Source organism: Dendrobium catenatum, unplaced genomic scaffold (assembly GCF_001605985.2).
Source record: "Dendrobium catenatum unplaced genomic scaffold, ASM160598v2 fragScaff_scaffold_1464, whole genome shotgun sequence".
Lineage (NCBI taxonomy): Eukaryota > Viridiplantae > Streptophyta > Magnoliopsida > Asparagales > Orchidaceae > Dendrobium > Dendrobium catenatum.
The window spans coordinates 467,001-489,644 of NW_021319926.1; the positions used below are offsets into that span (position 1 = coordinate 467,001).

A 22,644-nucleotide genomic window follows, 5' to 3' on the forward strand; every position below is an offset into this window, starting at 1 on the left:
TATCAAACTTAATATATGATTTCCTAAATTACCCTAAATCCTAAGTAATCTAACAACAAATGCTTGTCTTTCAATGATTTCTAGTTGAAGTAATCAGATTCAAAATTTCTGCTCCACATTATTTGAAGCAATCAAAATCGTGATATGGGAACAACATTGTAAATCCCAGTATTGCTGCTTATATTTCCATATACATAAAGCTAATATAAATATTATGCTCTACTTAACTTTTTCAACTAGTCTCTCCATCAACAATATATATCATGTTTCATAAAAATGATTTTTTTGACAATGTTCTATATGTGAATGGCCTAATAGCATATTTTAAGGGGGTAGGGGCATTGATGGAAATAAAGATGTATGAAGAAGAATATATATTTTTTATGAAGAAGAATATGAGTTCTCACGAGAGTTCGAAGAGGGTGTTAATAGTGACTTGAATAAGGTTTGGTACCTCTGTTCTAACTAGGTTCAACCAATTTTTGATTAGCTTACGTGCTCAATGAGAAGCATGTGCTTATATAATATAGGTTCTCTCTTAATTAAGGCAAATAAGACCAAAATAATGTTTAAGATATATTTCTTTAAATAATGTATAACAACATTGTTCAATCAATTATATATATTAATATGCGCATATAAAGTCAATTTTTTTTTCTATAAATACTTTGAGGTATTTTCTTAAGTAATTATATTTTTCTAATTTTTTTGTCCGACATGATTTGAAAAAAAATGTTATTTGAATGAAACTCTTCACAATTAATTTTTTAAAAAGATAATAATTTATAATTCAATAAAGGAGAATAAATATTAATTAACTTATTCTTCAAATACTGATAACGGATATACTTTATTGCTAGGCTTTTCTGAAAGTTGAAATACTGATAGTATTATTAGAGTTTTTATGAAACACTTATATTATTATTAATATTTATCATATTTCATGGTAAATTCCAGCACTGATGCGTTTTAAGACAAATGCTAGTAGCATTACGTAAAGGTTTCAAGAATGTCTAATGATCAGTTGTTTATATATAAATATATTTTTTTGGTTAAATATGCTAAAACTTAAAAATTATTATTATATTTTATTAAAAGATGAAATTAAGTTTAAAATAAACATCACCCCAATCCTCGAGTCCGAGTAATAGGATTAATAAACCATTTGGGATAAATACCCTTATTAATATATTTTATTATATAAATGAATTTAGAGCAACCGTCGCGCTGTTTATTTCCCGCCAGAGAAAACGGGTTAGGGCATCATAGCATAGAAGCGACCATTGATGAGAAAGACTGGTACTCGAAACTAAGAACCATTTTCTTGCAACGAAGAGACAGCAGAGGAGACGGGCATAGATATCCTCCAAGTCTACGTTTGAATCCTACTCGAACTAATCGATCAAACATCTCGATCAGATCGATTCTCCATTCAACGATCTGTCTAACCTCCACATTTTCGCTTATTATGTTTGTTTTCTCAGTTTCACATGAGATTGACCACCAGGATGCGACCCTAGCGGTGAAATCTTCAGCATAGAAGAAGATTCGTTTATATTTGTCGTGGAAATTGTAGTGGAGTTGCATTCAGTTAGTCCACCATCCAGCAACGGTTTGTCATAAATCCGGTGAAAGCCAAATATCGGAAGATTGTGGCGGATAGGAGGCCTGAAATGGATTAGAATGGAAAGGAACCTAAAGTTTGTGAGTACACATTATCTTCATTCCTCGTTATTATTCTTATTGATACAACTGTCACAATTCATATTCTCCGGTTCTCTTTTAGGTGCCGAAAATTGAAAAAAAATTATTCGTTATGTCCATATTTAATTTCATTTTGCTTCCGCTAAATAATAACATTGATTGATTTTCTGATGTTTATCTTCTGTATAGACTGCTTCAACCTCTCTCAGATTAGGGCACATATAAGCAAGTGAGTTTTCATTTATCTGATATAGATATCTTATACGCTTCCAAGTAGATGATCAGACTGAGAGAATATCACTTGTTGACTTGTATATGTGATCCACAAGTTGTCCGATTGAATTCGATGACAATTGAGGCCAAAAAACATAGTGCACTTGAAATCGACTCAGAACACCCGAACTTGACCAACTATTTCGCTAAAGAGTGGGGAGCTCGAGCACACATAAAAGATAATAAGAAAAAGATTATATTGATTATTGAATCAAACAAATATATATCATATATGATAATAATAATATATTAATATTCATACTAATAATAATGATATATGTACATTAGAAATTATGTTTATATATATTAATGTCAGATTGTTACCAAAATATTTTTAGAAGTCATATTATTATTGAGTTTGTAAATTAATATCAATATTGTTTAAAGCTACCTCAGTCTTTTTTTTTTTAAACTACCTCAGTCTTAACCTTGGAGTTTGTCTGGTGAGTTAAGGTTAAGTACCTTCATCATAAGGATTTACTATCTTCCGGTACTATGATGTGTTATAAAATTTGTGAGTCAGAAGCTATAAATTTTTAACTACAATTTATACTAAGGATGAAAAAAAAAACATCAATTCAGATGATGATTCAATAACCTTGTACCAGAAACAACATTTGGAATTTTAGAACCAAAAAATCACCCAACAAGTTGAAATACACGCGCTCATTGAAATGCATATTATATTAAACTTGTGTAATTTTATTCACACAGTCAATTTAATAATGAAATTTAGAACAATAAATAAAAATAGAAGGAAATAAGTCACCAAAGTAGTTGGACTAAGCCATATGCTTATGCAAGGGCATAATCTCTTAGTTCCCTTCCCCTTGATCACTTATCCCACTTTATTGAGGATTTGATTTCTGAAAGCAAAAGAAGGGTAGCATCTTATTGGAACTTTATGCAGAATAGAATTTATTACATTTTGTGCTAGCATAAGACTTCTATTTATAATTTTGAAAGACCCTTGCAATCATCTACATTGACAAACAACCTATAAAATCGTTGCACCCAATCACAACAAAAAGTGTAAGGGGTTGCAAGTCCCATGATTGAATTGCAATAGTAGAAAATTGTCTTTGCTTTTGCAGTAGAAGACGACGCATAGAAACAAAGGATATCAAATAGTTAATAGAGAAGCAATTTTTTGGAGGATCACAAAGCCAAACAGATAAGATTGTAGAAGTGGACCAACAAAAGGAGGTTATTGCAGAGGAAATCACCACAAAGGATAACGCTATCAAAGGAATCAAATTTGAGAAATTTGGTAGGGGTTTTATCGATGAATTCAATTTTGAGGCGAGGCCACTAAAAAATTAAGTGATATACACCTGCCACACAATTCTTATATTTTTACATATCAAAAACCTAAATTTTGACATTTTACTTATATAACAATTTAGTGTCTTGATTAGATTAAAATTTATGCATGAAAAATATATTTCATTTTAAAAAAGTTATTATTAGTAGTATTTTTGATACAACAACAATAACAAACCTTTATCATATTGCGTGAGTTCGGTTTTGAACATTAGATTGAGTTATTTATAGCGTGCACTTTTTTTAATGACTTGATCACTCAATACCACAATCCCACCACTAGATCTATTACTATTAAAATTAAATTCCACGTATTTGGTTTTAGATCAACTTAAGCAAAAACCTTTTATAAGGTTGATCTCATAATTCAAGTTTTTTAACAAATCCACTCCCTCTCTAGTCTTATGAACAAGAAGAATATCATAAAAAAGCATACATCAAGATACATCTTCTTGCAAATGTCTAGTAAGAACATCCATGACTAAAGCAAAAATACATAGACTTAAAGCTTGTCGTTGATGTAATCTAACTAAAATAAGAAAATACTTAGTCAAACCACCTTGTTTTTGAATACAAGTAACAACTCTTGCATACATTTCCTTAATGACTGAAATTTTTACGATTTTAAAATTTTTTTGTTATATATGTAAATATGAAAGTTTAGGTATTAGGTATATAAATTCAAAATATTTATTTGGTGCTATTATCAAGGGTTTAAAAATAGCTTGATATTTGCAGATAGCTCATGCTTAGCTTAAAATTATTTGTGTTTGATTTATTTGTTAAAAAAGTAATGTTTGAACCAGAATTTTTTTCCTCTCATTTATTAATAAAATGAAAAGGGTTTGCTCAATTATATTTGACTTTTTAAGATCTTGATATGAATAAACAAATAAAGACTTATACACACACATACATAGTAATACATTTTACTTCAACTCATTTGTTTTACCAAAAAAGGATCATAAAGAATGATATGAAATTATGGACAACAGATATTTTGAACTTTTTAATGTTTAAAAGCCCTTTTAGTATGACAAATTGTAAATATATTTTAATGCAATTGGATCAATCAATTACTTTTTTTGATACAATAGGTGGTCATAAACTTCACTTAGTTTGGTGTATGGTTTGTGTTTGACTCAATAATAAGCGAGTCAAACAGAGCATGAGTTTTTTGCTTGTTGGAGAATCTTGAGCTTGCTTGTGTTAAGTTTGATAGATAACGAGTTGGGCAAAGAAGACACCCTCTTTATATTTCACTCCTTTATTCTCTTAATTTCTATTGATGTTAAAGCATTTTTAAAGATTAATTTACAAGACTATTAGTTAATATCTAACTAAAGATAATATCATTGTAAGAGAGTCAATAGTCTGAATCGAGCCATTAATCATAGTATTATAAGCTGTCCAATCCTCCTACAATAACAAATTCAATGATTACCCAAATCATAACTAAATATCCCCAAAGTCGAAACCCAACCCAATTTCTCATATAATCACGTTTTGGTATTTTGACTATATCTTTCTCATTATACACACACACATACATATACATATAACAAATTTTCATTAGCTCAATAAGATCTACAACTTTCCAGAAGGAAATTTTTTGAAACGAGCACGACAAGTCATGAAATTGTTATATTTTAGAAATTGTTACCGTGAATTCTATAATTTATACTATTCTCACCTAAAGACATCACAAGATGAGGTACAATTAATCCCTTTCAAGTGTAAATTACCACATATACTTCTTCAAATAAATTTATAATAATAGAAGAAAAATAAACATTAGTAATAATGATAAAAAAATAATCTTTATGGCACAAGCATTCATTAATCTGTTTTAATTGTCACATGTTTTTTCTTAAAAATTGTCAAAAATATCTCAAAAAGTTAATATCAATGCTCTCTTCTTTATAATTGGAGTTAGTACAATATGGTCATTATTAATAATAATATTTGTGTGATGCCCGAAGATCTAAAATAATTACCTATTTTATATCTTAATTAATAAACCACGAAAGCAACTATAAATCATTCTTCATCAACTTGCAATTTTATATTCATTTCTCAAAATTTATGTACAATAACTAAGAATTTATTTCTAACATCATTCTATCATTGATATTTCTAGTTACAAAAGAATAAAACTAAAATATAGAAAATAAAATAAGACATGGAAACCCTGTTCAGCCTCACTCCACTAGTTTCTAAACCCTTATTGAAAAAATAGAAAAGTTACGGGGTGAGCTAATAGCTCATTAGGTTACCAAAATCTACAGCTGCAATGAATTGAAGACAATAGAAGTAGTATGCATGTAATCATCCCATCATCATCAATCTAAACATATAGCAATAATAACTAGTAGGAGTTAATATGAACAGTGTCACTTAATATCTTTATGCATGTGACTTGACCAAGAGTGGTTGTAGTACCTAATAACAGAATTCATTTAACAATTAAGATTCTGTTATTCTCTCGTATTTTCCCGAACAAGTGCTGTTTTCCTGCTGTAAACAGCAGAAATCTGCTGTTTTCCTGCTGTGGACAGCCATTTGGCTGCTGTTGGTTCGCCGATTTTGAATAGGTTGCTTGTGAATACAAGCACTTCCTATCAGATTCTTAGTTATTCAATTGTGCTGGCTAAGATTAATGTAAAATTTAAAAGTTATCATGAGTTGAGAGAGTGAGCTTGATAGTGAAGTGTAGCGTTATTTTATTTATTCCATCTTTATACAAGAATGTCATACACTACCTTATAAAAGGTCCTCATTTTCTCTTTTTGATCATGTTGATATAAAATGCCTTTCCCCTTCTTAATCATCATATCCTATATGTCATAGAGGAGGGGAGAAGGCTTATCAATATTAGTCACTCTTAACATATCATATATTGTCTATGTAAAAGCAATAATGTAGTCTACTTTGTTCCACTTCCATTCATCTAATATTTTCTCCTTAACAAATTTAGTCTTATCTATATCACCTTCTATATACTTTTTTTTTTCTCACCTTCTATATGCATACATACTCCACTCGTCATTAATCACTTGGTCTATGATCATTATTTTATTATTTTGAATCATCCAAGTATAAATGAGCTTATGTTATAGCCAACATTTTTAGCTTTACAAATTAGTTGAAAAAATGATTATCTCATTGAGTGATTCATGATGAATGTCTTAATTAAGCTCACATTGCTTACCATGTTTGTGATGCAATTAAAGTTTGCATAGGTTATGTCCTTTCCTTTTACATTCTTTGAAGTAGATATATATTTAATACAAGATTCAATGTATGAACAAAAAAGGAGCACAACAAATTTGAGAGTGTTAGAGTTTTATTTTGAACTTTTGCAGCTCTACTGATGTGGAACATATTCTTGATTTAGGAATTGCTATGAATAATAATGAATTGACAAGCTTAGCAATTATATAATAATGGTGATCAAGGGAGATTTAAGTGTCTTCTCAATTATTGATAAAGTAATAGCAAACAATTACAAGTATTAGCAGGGAACAATAAAATAATAACCAAGATAATAGGTACTTATTCTCAAGTCACACAATTTCCACGATTAACAACTAGAACAGTCACAATGAAGTTCCCTCACTCATACTCTTCGAATAATTTCAACGGAAGAAAACTTGATATGATATTAACAGTGCCACAAGAAGAAGTAAACGTTCAATAGAAAGTTACTTGAAAGTAGTAGTGGGTGGAATGTACGTGAGTTGCCACTGGACGGGAGGTTTTCAATGGTCAATGGCGATTGCAAGAGATTGCAAGAGATGGCAATTAGTGTAGGAATTAATGGGGGAAATAAGAAAAGGTAGCAACAATTAGAATTTAATTAGGGGAATCGAAAGAGGCAACAACCCTTGGGGAAATAAATGGAGAAGAGGAAAAGGTGGAGGGAATACTAAAAGGCAACAGAGTGGGGGTTGGCCGACAATGGGAGAAGAGTAAGGGTGGGCTTGCAGGTGAGTGGAAATGAGAGAGAGGGGAGGTGGCTCGGTTGTATGGGGTTGCAGGGAATTTCGACCAACTATTTGGAAGAAGGTTGGAGGGCTCGACAACTAATGGAGAAGGTGGGGTGAGTAGGGAGAGAAGATAGAGCCAAGAACCGTGCCACGACGTCGTGTTGCCCTACTCTTAGGGACTTCACTCTTCACTTAAGAAGGCTTAAGCACACAGCTCAAAAAAATTGAAATCTAATACATAATAATCATTATCTTACTACAATAGCCAAGGCCTCAATATGTAGGCCTCAAAACATGAAGGACTCAAAAGCCTAAAATGCCTCTTGAGCTATAACACTCATATGACTCAATATAAGGGTAAACTGGGAAAGACTCACAAAATAAAATACAATAATAAGTAAAATGCAGAAAATAAACTATAAATAAAGACTCCTAAGCATGACCGTCGATTTACGACTCCTTCTGTGGTAGACACGCCAGGTTTTTCTGTCGATGTCTTCATTATTCTCCTTAGGTGGGAGAAAGCTCGACTATGTTGAGTAAGCATCACGGGTGCTCTCGTACATCTCTAGTATGTTCGGATCCAATCTCTGTAGCTCATCACTATCAATCAACGTGTTCTCAGTCTCCGACATTCCTTTCCATTGAACTAAATACCTTTGGCGTCCACCCTCCTTAGTGGAAATGACTTTATCATTAAGTATCACATCAATGTTCTCCGCATTAGGAAATGAGGGAATATTTGGGAGTGGAGGTAGGCTAGTGTTCTCACCAGGTGGGGTCACATAAGGCTCAATATGTAGTGGGTTGGTGGAGTTAAACTTTGGACCTTCAAGCGGTACTAGATTTTCGATGTTAAAAGTGGGATAAATGTTAAAACTCTCTGGAAGATCCAGGACATAAGCATTGTTATTTATCTTCATTATTATTTAGGTCCCATACTTTTAGCATGCAATTTTTTAACGGTCCCATGCAGAAACTATTTCAGACGAATCCGAACCATTACAAATCTCCAACCTCGAATTTCTTAAATCATCTCTTAAGATCAACATTAAGTTTATAATTAGCATTGCTTTGTTCATTATTTTTATTGATTTTCTTGTGCAATTCCTAGAGATGCAACACAAATGCAGATGCAGACTCAGTTATTCTATTCCTAGGACACATGGGGATTAAGTCTATAGGTTGTCAGCACTTTGTAAATTTGAGAAAACTTGGATGTATAAAATCAGAGAACTTTTTGTTTGATAATAATAGAAGAAAAGCAATAAAATACAATGGATCCTCAATTGGAGAGGAAGATCCCGCTCTCTCAATCTCTAGACGCCGCTAGAGCCCAAAACAAACTTAAGAATAATCTAATTTTAGCCAAAACTCATCATGCCCTAACCTTAGGGAAACAATCTACTTAAAGAAAACAATCCAAAAGGAAATCTCTAAACAACCCCTCCTTTCAAATTTCCCTCAAAAACCCTTATTTCACTTGGTTGCTGGACTCCACGGGGAGGAGCCGAACTCGTGCAGCATCTGGTAACAATACTCCCATATGGACTGGTCTAACAATACTCCTCTCCCAAAGATCCACCTTGTCCGCAAGGTGGAAAGACGGCTCCCTCCTTAGTTTCCTCATCATCGTAAACGATAAGAGCCTGAATAGTTTGATCCTTGCATCAGTGCCTCGGTATATGACTCTCCTCACATCTGAAATAGAATCCCTTCACTCTCTTCTCCTATAACTCCATTTCTATATATGAGCTTCTTGAAGTTGTCCTCATGACGTCCTCCTTCAGTATTCTTCTTCAGAATCTCCCGACGAGTACTTGGTGTGGGCTCCTTGGGTACCAAAAAGGTGGTGGTCATTCGATACGAGCCTCCTGAGCTGCTGTCTTTCATTCCTCTTTCCAGGTGTATCAGATCCTCCACAAGTTGAGCTAGCTCCATAGCCTCTCCTAAGTCACGAGGCCTCATTTACTAGAACTGCTGCCTGGATCTCTTGTGTCAGTCTTTTATGAAGTTCCCTTCTAGCACTGTCTCAGAAAAGTGGTCCAATCAGCTAGCAAGGTACTTAAACCTCTCTCGGTACTCTATCCTTGAACCATCCTGTGTCAAGGCGAAGAACTGTTTGTAGAATTCTCCTCCCTTAGTTCAGAAACGTTCTACCAAGCAATCCTTAAACTTCTTACAACTTCATATGGGTCGTTGCATGTCCCTCCACTGGTATTAAGCCAAAGCCTTCCCTTCCAAACATAAGCCCGTTGTTGTCAATCTCTCCTCCTTTGTCAACTCATTGACGACGAATTATCTTTTTATCTTATAAATCCACCCTTGTGCATCCCCCCCCCTCAAAGATTGATATCTTCAGTTTCCTCACCCTCATATCTCCTCCTTCACCCTTGCTTCTTCCAAAATTTCCCATTCCCCAAGGAGGTGGTTCCCCCCAATTGTGACAATTCCCATTTCTCCGCTCACACCCAAACCTTTCATCACCAGCCCACCTTATTCCTTTAATTTTAGCATCACTTCTTTCAAATTCAGCCCCTCTCTTTTCGAATTCGACACCTCTTCGATCATAATCAAGCCATTGCCTTTCACATTTAACGTGTCTCCTTCCAAATTCAACACCCCTCCACTCATGACCAACCCTATCTACCCGACACCTCCCTTGGAATATGCTCTAGGGGAGGTATTCCCCTTTCTCCCCCCCAGATCTTCACCTTCTGATCTTCTCTTCGCCTTATTGGAGTAGGGTTTTCCCCATTTCCTTGGTTGTCCAAGGCTTCCCTTGCCTTTGACGATGCTATTTTCAGTTGACCCCCAAGAAACTTCTTCAACATCTACCCTATGATGGAAAAATTTCCATCAATCTTCTCTTGGATGGTTGAAATTTGACTTTTGGCATCTAAAGGTTGTGTGTGGAGATCTAGATTTTTAGATTTCAATTGTCCGATCTCCCCCTCCAATGCTTCCACTTTTTTTCCTGCCATAGGTACCTGGATCTCGGCTTCAAACAACAAAAATGGCCAAAAAACAACGGTTCTAGTCCTCAAATAGCGAAAAACAACAAGATTGGAGAGGAAATGCAGCAGAAATCAGTGAAAAAGGCTTCTATTTCCATCCAGGAAATTTCTCTGATACCAATTTGATAGGAAATGTGTTAACCTCTATGTAATAACCAGAAATTACATACCTCGTACATCTGCCTTCCAAAATTTACCCCGGAACTTAGTTCGTTAAAACTCCCTCGCCGAATAAGAAAAGCGAGCGGAGGCCGGGGCCGAATTTTCGGAGCCCACAAAATGCTTGTAAGAAACAAGAATTTCCCTGACTGAAATTTAATTTCAGCACTTTGCAAATCAAAGATCGAGAAAACTTGGATGAATAAAACCAGAGAGGAACTTTTTGATTGATAATAATAGAAGAAAAGCTACAAGATACAATGGATTCTCAATTGGAGAGGAGGATCAGACTCTCCTAATCTCTAGACACTGCTTGAGCCCAAAAAAACCTAAGAACAATCTAATTTAAGCCAAAACTCATCATGCCCTAACCCTAGGGAAATAATCTACTTAAAGCAAACAATCCAAAAAGAAATCTCTAAACATTCCCTCCTTTCAAATTTCCCTCCAAAACCCTTCACTTGGTTGTTGGACCCCACAGGTAGGAGACGGATTCGTGTGGCATCTATAGAGGAACTTTTGTTATACCTCTGATGGACATAAGCCGGTCCCATATGGACCGGCTGAACCGGTCCAGCGGGCCAGTTTAAGAGGATTTAAGTGAATTCTTAATTATTAACAAAGTAATAGCAAACAATTACAAGTATTGGTGGAGAACAGTAAAATAATAACCAAGACAATATGTACTTATCCACAAGTCACACAAATCCTATGATTAACAACTAGAACAATCACAGTGAAGTTTCCTCACTCGAACTCTTCGAATAATTTTAACTGAAGAAAACTTGATACGATATTAGCAATGCTACTTAGAAGAAGTAAACATGTAATAGAAAGTTACCCAAAAAGAAGTAGTGAGTGGAATATAGGTGAGTTGCCATTGGACGTGAGGTCTTCGATGGTCAATGACGGTTGCAAGAGATAGCAACTAATATAGGAATTAATAGGGGAAATGGGAAAAGGTAGCAACAATTAGGATTTAATGGGGGAATAGGAAAAGACAATAACTCTTGGGAATTAATGGGGAAGGGGAAAATGTGGCAATTAAAGTTGAGTTAATGGGAAAGAGGAAAAGGTGGTAATTAAAGTGGAGCTAATGGGGAATGGGAAAATGCAGTAATTCGAGTGGAGCTAATGGGGAAGGGGAAAATGCAGTAATTAAAGTGGAACTAATGGGTAAGGGGAAAATACAGTAATTAAAGAGGAGCTAGAGGGGAAGGGGAAAATGCAGTAATTAAAGTGGAGCTAATGGGGAGAGGAATAGGAAGAGGTAACAGCTCTTGGGGAAATCAATGGAGAAGAGGAAAAAGGTGGAGGGACTACCAAAAGGCAATGGAGTGGGGGTTGGCCGGCAATGGGAGGAGAGGAAGGGTGGGCTTGCAGGTGAGTGGGAATGGAAGAGAGGGGATGTGGCTCGGCTGTATGGGGCAGTAGGGAACTTAGACCAACTATTTGGAAGAGGGTTGGAGGTTTTGGCAACCAATGGAGGAAGGTGGGGTGAGGATGGAGAAAAGATAGAGCCAAGAACATTGCCACGGCGCCGGTTGTTAGGTGTTACGTTTCCCTACTTTTAAGGCTTCACTCTTCACTCAAGAAGACTCAAACACACAATTCAAGAAAACTGGAGTCTAATTCATAATAATAATCATCTTACTACAATAGCCAAGGCCTCAATATATAAGCCTCAAAACATGAAGGATTGAAAAAACTAAAATGCCCCTTGGGCTACAATACTCATATAACTCATCAAATGGGTAAACTGGGAAAGACTCATAAAATAAAATACAATAATAAGTAAAATGCAGAAAATATACTATAATAAAGACTCCTAAACATGGTCATCGATCTGCAGCTCCTCTTGTGGTAGACGCGCTAGGTTTTTTTGTCGATGTCCTCATCATCTACAAATTGGTGCATTGTCAATAATTATTTGAACTACATTCTCCGAACCCATCCCAATCACTTCTTTGATTTGATTTTGAATGTAGAACTTATCTTTATATTTGCTTTCATAATTAATGACTTTTATGAATATGGACACATATTATGTTACCGCCATGAAATTAATTAGAGGCCTTCTTTTCTGTATCTATCCAAGCATCTCAAACAATATTAATACCCTATTGCAAGTATCTTTGATTTTGCTCATAAATTCTTTTAATATTTACTCTTTCATTTTGAAGCATTATTGTCCTTGAGAGATATAACTAGGAGTATATCCAGTGAGTGAGGTAAGCATTAAAATAGTAAGGATTTCTAACTAAATGAATGGGAAGGGTTCTTGACTAGACCATGTGAGCAATTTATGCATGCAAGTGAGCTCTAACTTGCAAATTAAATGCTCTTTCAATGGAATTAGAGCCTGATATTTTCCCCTATTTTAATTTATAGCCTTTGATCCAAAATAAATATCCACTTGATTGTGAGATGTGATAGTGTGAGATGGCGAGTGTCTTCAACATACAGTAGAGAAGAGATGCCGAGTGGCTTTGATGAAGAGGAGAGGCAAGAGTGCGAGATTGAGATGGTCATGGCTAGAGCATACAAACAATTTAGAGCTACAATATATATGAATTAGAATTTGTTTTGAGTTCCAGCTGGGTCCAACCCGTATTGGATTTCAATTTTTAATATAAATACCCAGGACATTTTGTGAAATGTCAAGCATATGTTGGGGTGTGTTGGAGGAAGGTGATTTGGAGAGATTGTGCTTCGCTCAAATATGTCTTCCAAACCTCAAAATTCCAAAAAAATTATGAAATATCATTCAAATTTGAACTCTTCTCCTCACTCCAAGGATGCGTCCTTTTTTCATACATGAAACGAGCCTTCCATTTTACCCTATTGGAAAAAATCATTTTCTTCTTGAAATCATAAATAATTCTTCATGCGCTAATTGCATTTAATGCAAAAACCTTTCCCAGTGGTCGGCTGCCCCTTAGTAGTTCCCCTAATATATCATGTTTCCTCGTATGTGAGACTACTAATTATTTTGGAAAGATGGATGAATAATTTTTTTTTAAAGAATATTATTATTATTTTTTAACTTAGCCAAAGAGATAGATGTGCTTGGAGATCTAATTAATGATGATGGACTATCCATGAAAAGGAGATTTAGCTCTAAGAACAGATTCATATCGAAGTATTGCCCAGGGATTCCTCTTGTTCTATCGTCTCTGTAGAAGGCTGAGCAAGATTGTGGAGAAAACCGACATGCCAAATGACTGTTTCTGAAGTTCATCTATATATTCTTTGTTTTCTTTCTTTTTGTCTTTATTTCTATAAAAAAATGTAGGGTGAATTTTTATTTTTATCTTACATTAGTTTGGTATCCAAGCAAGTTGATCTTGCAGTCATGGAGTTTTATTTTGTTATGTCAAGTTTATTTTGATGAGATCTTGTATCTTCGAAGAGAATTAAAACTTTGATCAAATTTGATATATTAATGGGAAAGATAATTTGATCATAAATTGAGGACATTAAGGACAAATGGAAGTGCTACTTCAAAAAAACTGCTTAAGTTACCAAACGAGAGATTTAGGAAGGCTGATGGAAGGTTCTATGGCAATTTGAGTAACTTTTGTGGCAATATTTGTGTTATTACTTTTATCGATCATGAAAAAACCATATAAAGAGTATTAGAGTTGATCTAATTGACATTGATGATAATGCATGTCAAAAGGTACTTTGAGATTATTAATCAGGATACACTTTGTCTTGTATTAAAATTATTTGTTGAGTCATCGAGGAATTCATCACCATTAAGGTTATAGTAAGGATTATCACTAATTTCATTATCCTAAAAGAGCAAGTTATAATAGCACTTACTGATTGTTGGGTTGTAAAAAATATGCATTTAGTTTGGGCATGCAGAACAAAAAACAAAGAATGAACCTCTAAGGAGGGAAATATAATTCATGCGAAAGAAATAGAAAGGAATAGGAATAGACAATAACACGGTCAAAATTTACATTTACATACAAAAATTAGAAATGCTACCACATTATCATTATTATTTGTCTTATCCTAAAAATTTGGATTTGATTTTATGAATCATTGTTCATTCATTTTTGTTTAGAACAATATGGGGTGTCAATTCTATTTTGTGTAGCTATTTTTTCGTAATTTCTAATCCTCTTTCCTTTGGTCTAGTATCACTAATAGGGTTGTTAATTTTATTTGGAACTCCCTCGGGCTTTAATCAATTTGAAATTATATTGATTTTCTTTGTCTCAAATATAGTTAGCTGTAAATCTGCTTGATTCAACTCAAAATGAACTTAATTCATATAAAAAGATGCATTTAAGTGTGGGCCTTCACTTAAATATATTATAAAAGGATAATATATAAATTTATTTATATTTAATACAATATTTTCATTCATACTTATGTTATATATAATATTTTTAGAAATTAAGTACGCATGTGTCTATATATATATAATGCATTTATTTTTTTTATTTAAATTATTTTTTTTCTCAAATCAATTTAAAATTTAATTTAGAATGCATCATTTTCAAATCAGACTCGAAATTGAACTTTTTACTTCATGTTGAGGCTAATCTTTTTCAGACTTGACTCAACACTATCCATATTTTCCAACTTAATCCTTCCATATTCACTCTCCTTATTAGTTAATTTTTTGCATTTCATTATATACGCCTAAATTAACTTTTTTTCACGATCTTTTCTTCAATAGCTATTATCCCATTCATTTTTAATTAGATATTTTTCTCTTTATCTATCATAATCTTACAATCCATCTTAATATTTTTATTACTGAAACATAAAAAAGTTTTGGTTAGCCAAGAATAAACACCCACATAGTATAGTAGATCTAATTACGTGATAAGAAAATTAGCCTTTCGCATAATACTTCTATAGTCTGTTTTCAAGTGCCTACTTTTAAGTTTTACGTCATCATCTATATTTAATAATAGATTTATTGGCACCCTTAAGCCAACGTGACTTACAAACACTGCATTAAGCACCAACCTAAGCACTGACGCAAATGAAGTGAGATATTAAAAACATTTTTCCTTTTTTCTCAATAAACTTCAATTTTGAAGAAGACTTCTGAAGAGTGTAAAATGAATTCATCTCAGTAAATAGTTTTAGGAAAAATAATAAATTGTAGAACTTAGTTGCACCCCAAGTTCCAAAACTTTATTAAATAAACCACCTTAAAGAGGTAACTGACTGAAGTTTGTAAAATTCATAACCTCCGACCTTCACTTCTTTCTTATTCCATCTTTTTGGTTTTTCATGCTCTCTTCTCCCTTACTGAATTTGTAGTCGATTTTACTCTCCATCTTTGTACTGTTTGTTTTCATTCTGATGATTACTACCCTAAATCTTGAAGTTGTGGCACCTACGCATGATCTAACATTTCTCCTGTACTGCTAGTGCAAATTCTTATTCATCAAATGCTTTATTCTCACTCATGTCAATTTTCAACATCATACTTGACTGCTTTGTTGTCTTTGAAGTTTTAACCCACACCTATCCCGTGAACACAAGAGCTCAGCTCACTTTCTATTGCGTTAAAGTTAGACGTTTATCTAAGAAATATCTTAATATGACATCGCCTCACCCTGTGCCTAGGCAAGAACGCCAAGCTGGGCTTTAACAACGACTTTGATGCCCAAATATCCTAAGAAGGCTTATTTGGAGCCTCTACAAGAAATTATTAATACTACCTAATAGTCTAATCGTCTAACAGTCATAACAATCTAATATCAACTAAAACATTAAATTACATTTACTCTCTAACACTATTCCTTGTATAATAGATTCAAAATAATTAAACTCGTTATAAGTAGATAAAACTCCATTTTCAATAATATTGCTTAATTCTCATCAATTTGACATCCACTAAAAATGTGTATCATGTACTCTGTAATTTTTGCAATTGAGCCTAATGACGATGATAATGATGAATACGTTACTGGGTTAATCACAACAGGACTGTTGCTATGAGTTTATTTGAAGCTTAGGCTCTAAATTGTTTTGTTTTAGTTAAATCTTTGTTGTTGTTTATGTCACAATATGATTTCCATTGACCTAATTGTACTTTTGACCCCAATCGGGAGATGCAATTTTACCCTGCATCTTTTTGCTTCATTCATTTTTATATCAAACTGTACGCATGCCTTAATTGATTTCTCGAGGCCTGGCCCCAGTTAGAGAAACTATACTCTGCTTTTAATATCACTCCAGTAGCTCTACCGAAGTTTTGGAGTTCTATACTAGACTGTCATTGCTTGAGTGGTAAAATATAACTTCCAATTTAAAAAGATTGACAAGTTCAAAAATCAAGAGAACTATTCCAATTTATAAATACTACCTTGACTGCTAAAGATATCCATATTTTCTTTGTGAGCATCACAATTTTCCAAATTGTTGGGATGAAGCTTTGATAATTCAAGAGGATTTTAAGTTACGTATTTCAAACTTCTGAAAAGTGAAAATCAAACACGCTATAACGCACAACTTTATTTTACTTTTTGGTAGTAGTTCTCAGTTCTGCTTTTTTTGTGAATTTTTTTTTGTTAATCATCTCGCTTAGGTTAGAATAGTGCTTTGAAATATAGGGCATCTTAAAATGTATTAATTACAATGGAGGCAATTAACTATTGCTTCAAGCTTTAGCACTATAAAACCTTCCTCAGACGGTTTGGTTTTCAGTAAATTTGGGATGCTCTTTAGATTTCGCACCTTTGTGTGCGGATATTGTGTGTGACGTGCCACCTCGTATGGCCTGGATGAGAAGCCTTGTCGTTCCATTTATACCGGATAAAAGAACGACAAAGTGCTTGATCTAGGATGGAAGCACAAACTAAACAGTTTCAACCTTTCAAAGTTCCATCCCAACTACCCCTGCTGAGAACTGTAACGAGTAGGAACAACTAAAATGGAGAAAGACGACATAAATGTCGGTTTTACTTGGAAACTGAAACTTGAAATCAACAACAGCTAATGGTTTGCAATAAAAGCATACATTCAGGTTGGTACCACAGTTGGAATCCATATAAATTCAAAACCTAAAATAATAAAAGAAGACGAGAGCGGCAGCACAACTTGAGCGGAGCATCAAGTAGCTGTCATATTTCATTAATCAGGAGGAATGGTGTTGTAGGTCTTTCATGGTTCACTTCTTAGCGAAAAGGCCTCCAAAGACGCCGCCACTGCCATTAGATTTCTTGCTGCCGGGGACAGAGATGGAGTTGGGGGACTTGCGGCGAGTCGTACCAGTGTCACTGCCATAGTTTTTCTCATCAACCTTCTTGAGGATTGGATCCGTCTCAACTAGTTGATCCTCTTTACGGAGGCCGCCCAGTATCCAATCGAAGAGCCCCTTCTCCTCCGCACTGCCGCCGGTGCTTTTGGCAGTCGCTGTCGCCTGAAACACCTTTCCGCTCACTGCTGCCGATGCAGCAAAAGCCATGCTTACAGATCCCATTGAACTTGTTGCTGCGTTCTCCACGGCCAAGAGAGACGTTGAGTTTCTTGAACCTCTTCTCCTCCATTGGTTTTTATGGAATCTCAGCGATCAAGTTGCGCGCCGGATGTATGCACCTTTTGTGGGTGATCAGACGGTTCTGAGTGTGCTTACGTTGGACCTTTTGGTGGGGAAGAGTATTGGCGGCACGAGCCGTCCACAAGTGCCTTATCTCATTAAATCCTTGAATTCCTGGCTGTCAAAGTTTATGGTCGGTAGCAGTTCCGGCTATAACTTAGTTTTTTTTTTTTTTTTTAAATATAATTTAGGGTTTAGCATAATTACAAAATGGCATATGCAGATATGCTCAATATAAAACTCGTAAAGAAATGCAAAAAAAATCACAGGAGCTGTAACAAAATTAGCAATAATTAAAATAGGACAGCCTTCTAGAAGAAATGTCTTAGAGAGATTTTCAAAAAAATTAAATTCTTTTTCTCAGAATGATAGACAAAAGTGCTAGCCATTTCCAGTCCTAGTTGCCAATTGACCGTCCAAGAGAGGAAGGGTAGAACAACCATTCATCAAAGTCTAGAATGCACACAAAAGTCCTCTAGTTTTCTGATAATTTTTCCAACTCAAAATTTTAACATCAATGACCTTCTTGATATGGTGATACAAAGTTGATGTTTTGTTTTGAAACATTCTATTATTTCTTTCTATTTACAGATGATATATCACGCAACAAATTGAATTATAGCAAACATTTTTAATCGCCTGAGAAGCAGTGTGCATGCATCAGTAATAAATTCAAACAACTGATGCTTATTCAGCCTTAACAGAAATATGGAAAAGAATGGATAAATGTTGCAAAGAATGCTAAAAGTATAATTGCATTCATAAAACAAGTGCCTTATGCTTTTAGGTTGAAAAAAGCAGAAATTGCAGCAAATATTTGCTGGGATAATTCTGCTAATTAAGGCACTAGCAGTTTTCAATTCCCCAACCAGAGCTAACCATGAAAAAATAAAATATCTCGAACTTTTTATGCCTTATAAATTTACTCCAAGGCACCTAGGGAAGATTGGAATAATTTGAGTTAAGAAAAACCCTGGATTGAGGTTTATTTGAACGCAACCAAAGAATGCTCTCACCATATTTAGTATAAATAAGCATAGCAGATATAATATCACATAAAACATTAGGAAAAGAAGCGAGGAAGTGTCATCTGCTGTATTGAATAGAGGCATTATGTCGAGGCTAGGGGGATAGAAGATATGTCAAATATATCACTTAAAGATCTGTCATTACACTATGGATTACAGAATTGTGAGATTTTATTGCCATCACCAATTTTAAAAGATATGAACCTCTTAACCTCATTAGCAACAATCATTAGAATCTTCCAAGTTTGTGAAATATTAATAGTGCCCAATTTCCACAAAAAAAATCTTTTTATTCTCTGGTGGCAAGCACACTCTGAAGTATCTGAGAATCTCTGAGAAAGTGGCTTTTATAAGTAAGTGAAAATGGCAAGTACGTTTTGTAACCCTAAAAGTTGTATTTTACAGTTTCATTGTTGCCTTGGTATTTAAAAAAAAAATTTGTTACCTTGGTATTTTAATGATTCTTTATTACCTTTTTGACTTCATTGTGATTTCATCTTTTTGTCTGAATATTGACATTTGTGATGGGTCAGATTAAGAAGGCCCTACAGGCTAGTTATGCTCAACCCGTTCTTTTAATATTTTAGGAAAAGATAAAGGCCCTACAAAATAAATTAGGTATAGAGGCATGATTTTTGACCCAGGTTAATGAGGTACTATTTTTGTAATATAGTATTTAATTATTTGATGTATAGACTTTTGTGATTTGGATTATTATAATTATGTTTTGAGAAAATGAAATATGTTTATATTGCTTTTATGCTTTGAAATTTTAGTAGCTCTAGTTGTTACTATTGAATGGTTAAGCTAAATAATTATAAGTTTAAGAGACCAATTCTTCCATTAGATCCTAGGGTCACAAGGCTGACATGAAACTTTGTGCCATTTGATTGGACGATTGATTATGAAAATAGTTTTCAAAAGTTGAATTATTTGATATCAACACCTATTCTAATAATTCCGTTTGGTATTGAAGGATTCAAAGTATTGAGTTATGTATTGTTGAAAGGTTTGAGCTGTGTATTAATGTAGCATGGTAAGATGATTGCTTATGTCTCCATATAATTAAAACTAGTAAAGAACTATCTTACTCATGAATTGGATTTAGCTTTTTTTTTTTTTCCGTTGAAGATTTGGAGGCATTATCTGTATGGAGACAAATAAGAAATTTTTACTGATAATCAAAATTTGAAATCTATTTTCATTTAGAAGGAACTAAATTTAAGATAAAGAAGATGACTTGAGTTGATTAAATATTATAATCTTAGTATTCAATGTCAACCTGATAAAGTTAATGTGGTAATGAATGCATTGAGTAGGAAGTCCTCAGGAGTAGCTAATTGGATTATTATGTTTGATATGTCACTTATTTTTGATATGGAGAAGTTGGAACTGGAAGTAATTCGAATAATTGATATGGATATTGGCATGCTTATTTAGAAGATTGTATGGCCTACTTTGTAGAAGAAAATTTATGAAGCTCAAAAGACTGATGAGGAGTATATGAAGTTGATAAATCATATTCAATCAAAAAGGAGACCTGAGTTATAAGTAGATGATAATGGAGTGTTAACCTGTAAAGGCATATTATGGGTTTCTAGTGGTGTGAGTTTAAGGAAAGTGGTTTTGCATGAAGCACGTTATTTTGGGTATGCAATTCACCATAGGAATAGTAAGATGTGTCATGATTTGAAGTTCATATTTTGGTGACTAGATAAGTTGCAAAATTTGTTTCGAAATTTGAAACATATCAAATGTTAAAAGTAGAACATTAGCAATCTTGTAGTCAATTGCAACCCTTACCTATTCCTGAGTAGAAGTGAGAAGCGATTACTGTCTTTTGTTATGAGATATCCAAGGTATAGGCAAGGATATGATGCATTCTGGGGCGTAGTTGATATATTGACAAAATTTGCTCACTTTCTACCTACGAGAAAAACAAATTCCATTGAAAAGTTAGCACAGTTATTTGTACTTGAAATTATTAGATTGCATGAGATACTGAAGTTTATTATTTCTAATCGTGATAGTAGATTTACTTCTACATTCTGGAGAAGTGTCAAGGAAATTCTAGGGATTAGATTAAATTTCAGTACGACTTTTACCCGCAGATATATGGATAATCTGAAAGAACCATCCACATACTTAAGGATTTAGTAAGATTATGTAGACTTAATTTTAGAGGAAGCTGGGAAGATTACATATCTTTGATTAAATTTGCTTATAATGACAGCTTTCAGTTTAGTATTGAAAAAACATCATATTAAGTTTTATATAGTTGCAAGTGTAGGACATCTTTATTTTGGACAAATGTAAGAAAAAGAAGACTTTTGGGGCCAGTTTAGTGGATGATATTACTAAAATGATTAGACTGATTAGGGATACCCTAGAAGCATCCCAAGATAGGTAGAAAAAAAATATTTTGATTTGAAGCATTGGACTGTGAAATTTTAGATTAGTTATTTTGTGTATGTGAAATTTAGCCCATTGAAAAGTATGAGTAGGTTTAGGAGGAAGGAAAGGTGAGTTTGAGATGTATTGGACCATTTGAAGTGATAGGTAAAATTGGAAAGTCTTCTTATCAATTACTATTATCATATCATATGTTAGATATTCACTATGTATTCTATGTGACTTTATTAAGAAAATGTGTTACAAGTATTGAAAGAAAAATTCTACAAGTTGAAATAGAAGTACAACCTAATTTGACTTATAGAGAGGATCCTGATTGTATCTTGGCTTATGATGTCAAGAAATTGAGTAAAAAATAGATTCTATGGTAAAAGTAAGATGAAACCAAAGAACTGATATAGATGTAACAAGGGAGAGAAATTGAAACGAGACAAACTATATTCAAATCTATTTGGCTGATGAGAACCTATATTCAAATATATTTGATTGATGAGCACATATATTGAAATACCAGGATAAAATTTTTCTAAGGGGAGATTATAAGGGCAACTTTTGTAGTAACTATATCACCTAGAATGTTCTGACTGAAATCTGGTATGACTTAAGGATTTTTAGCATTTATTGATTTTATTTGGGTTTTAGAAATTATTTTCAATGTTTATGTAGTCATACATGATTTTTGTGATTTTAATTAGAAAAAAAATTAAGGAATTTGATAAGTAGAAACTAATCTTGGGGGCATCGTGGCGCCATGATCTTTGATTGGAGAGCAATGTTGGGTGTTAAAGAGGAGCATAGCAGCACCGTAGTACAAGTGTTGTAACCCTAATATCTCTGTTGATCAGCATGACATCATTGGGATGGAGTGCTGCGGTGCTAAGCTTTATGTTTTAATGTTTGCAAACTTCTTGTGGGAGCGCTACAGCCCTTGGAATGGTAGCGTTGTAGCATTAGGTTTATAAATATTAAAATCCATTTATGAAAAAAGCATTTCAGCTTTTAAGGCTACCGATTTTAGAGAGAGTGATGGAGAAATATTAGAGAGAAAAAGTATGTTTCTGAGGTTTTAGAATCAATTTTTCCAGTTGGGCTAGTTGGAGGATTCTTTTAGATTGAGGTAGGCTATCGTCACCCTATCTCAATTTTCAATTTGGATCATT

General features: G+C 33.8%; 1 protein-coding gene and 1 long non-coding RNA gene across 2 annotated transcripts; one reads left to right on the forward strand and one right to left on the reverse strand.

Moving 5' to 3' along the window:
* The first annotated feature begins 1,245 nt into the window (after window positions 1-1,245).
* On the forward strand, window positions 1,246-13,909 carry LOC114580996. The gene is made up of 3 exons (XR_003702796.1): window positions 1,246-1,376; window positions 1,485-1,704; window positions 13,529-13,909. It is a non-coding gene; the product is annotated as an uncharacterized LOC114580996 (long non-coding RNA).
* A 3,470-nt stretch (window positions 13,910-17,379) lies between these two features.
* On the reverse strand, window positions 17,380-17,996 carry LOC110093207. The gene has a single exon (XM_020818023.2). The coding sequence runs from the start codon at window positions 17,925-17,927 to the stop codon at window positions 17,616-17,618; it is 312 nt and encodes a 103-aa protein (XP_020673682.1). The 5' UTR covers window positions 17,928-17,996; the 3' UTR covers window positions 17,380-17,615.
* Between the last annotated feature and the right edge of the window lie 4,648 nt (window positions 17,997-22,644).

Coding starts and splice junctions, on each gene's coding strand:
- LOC110093207 (XM_020818023.2), bottom strand. CDS start 17,927: ATGGGATCTGTAAGCATGGCTTTTGCTGCATCGGCAGCAGTGAGCGGA.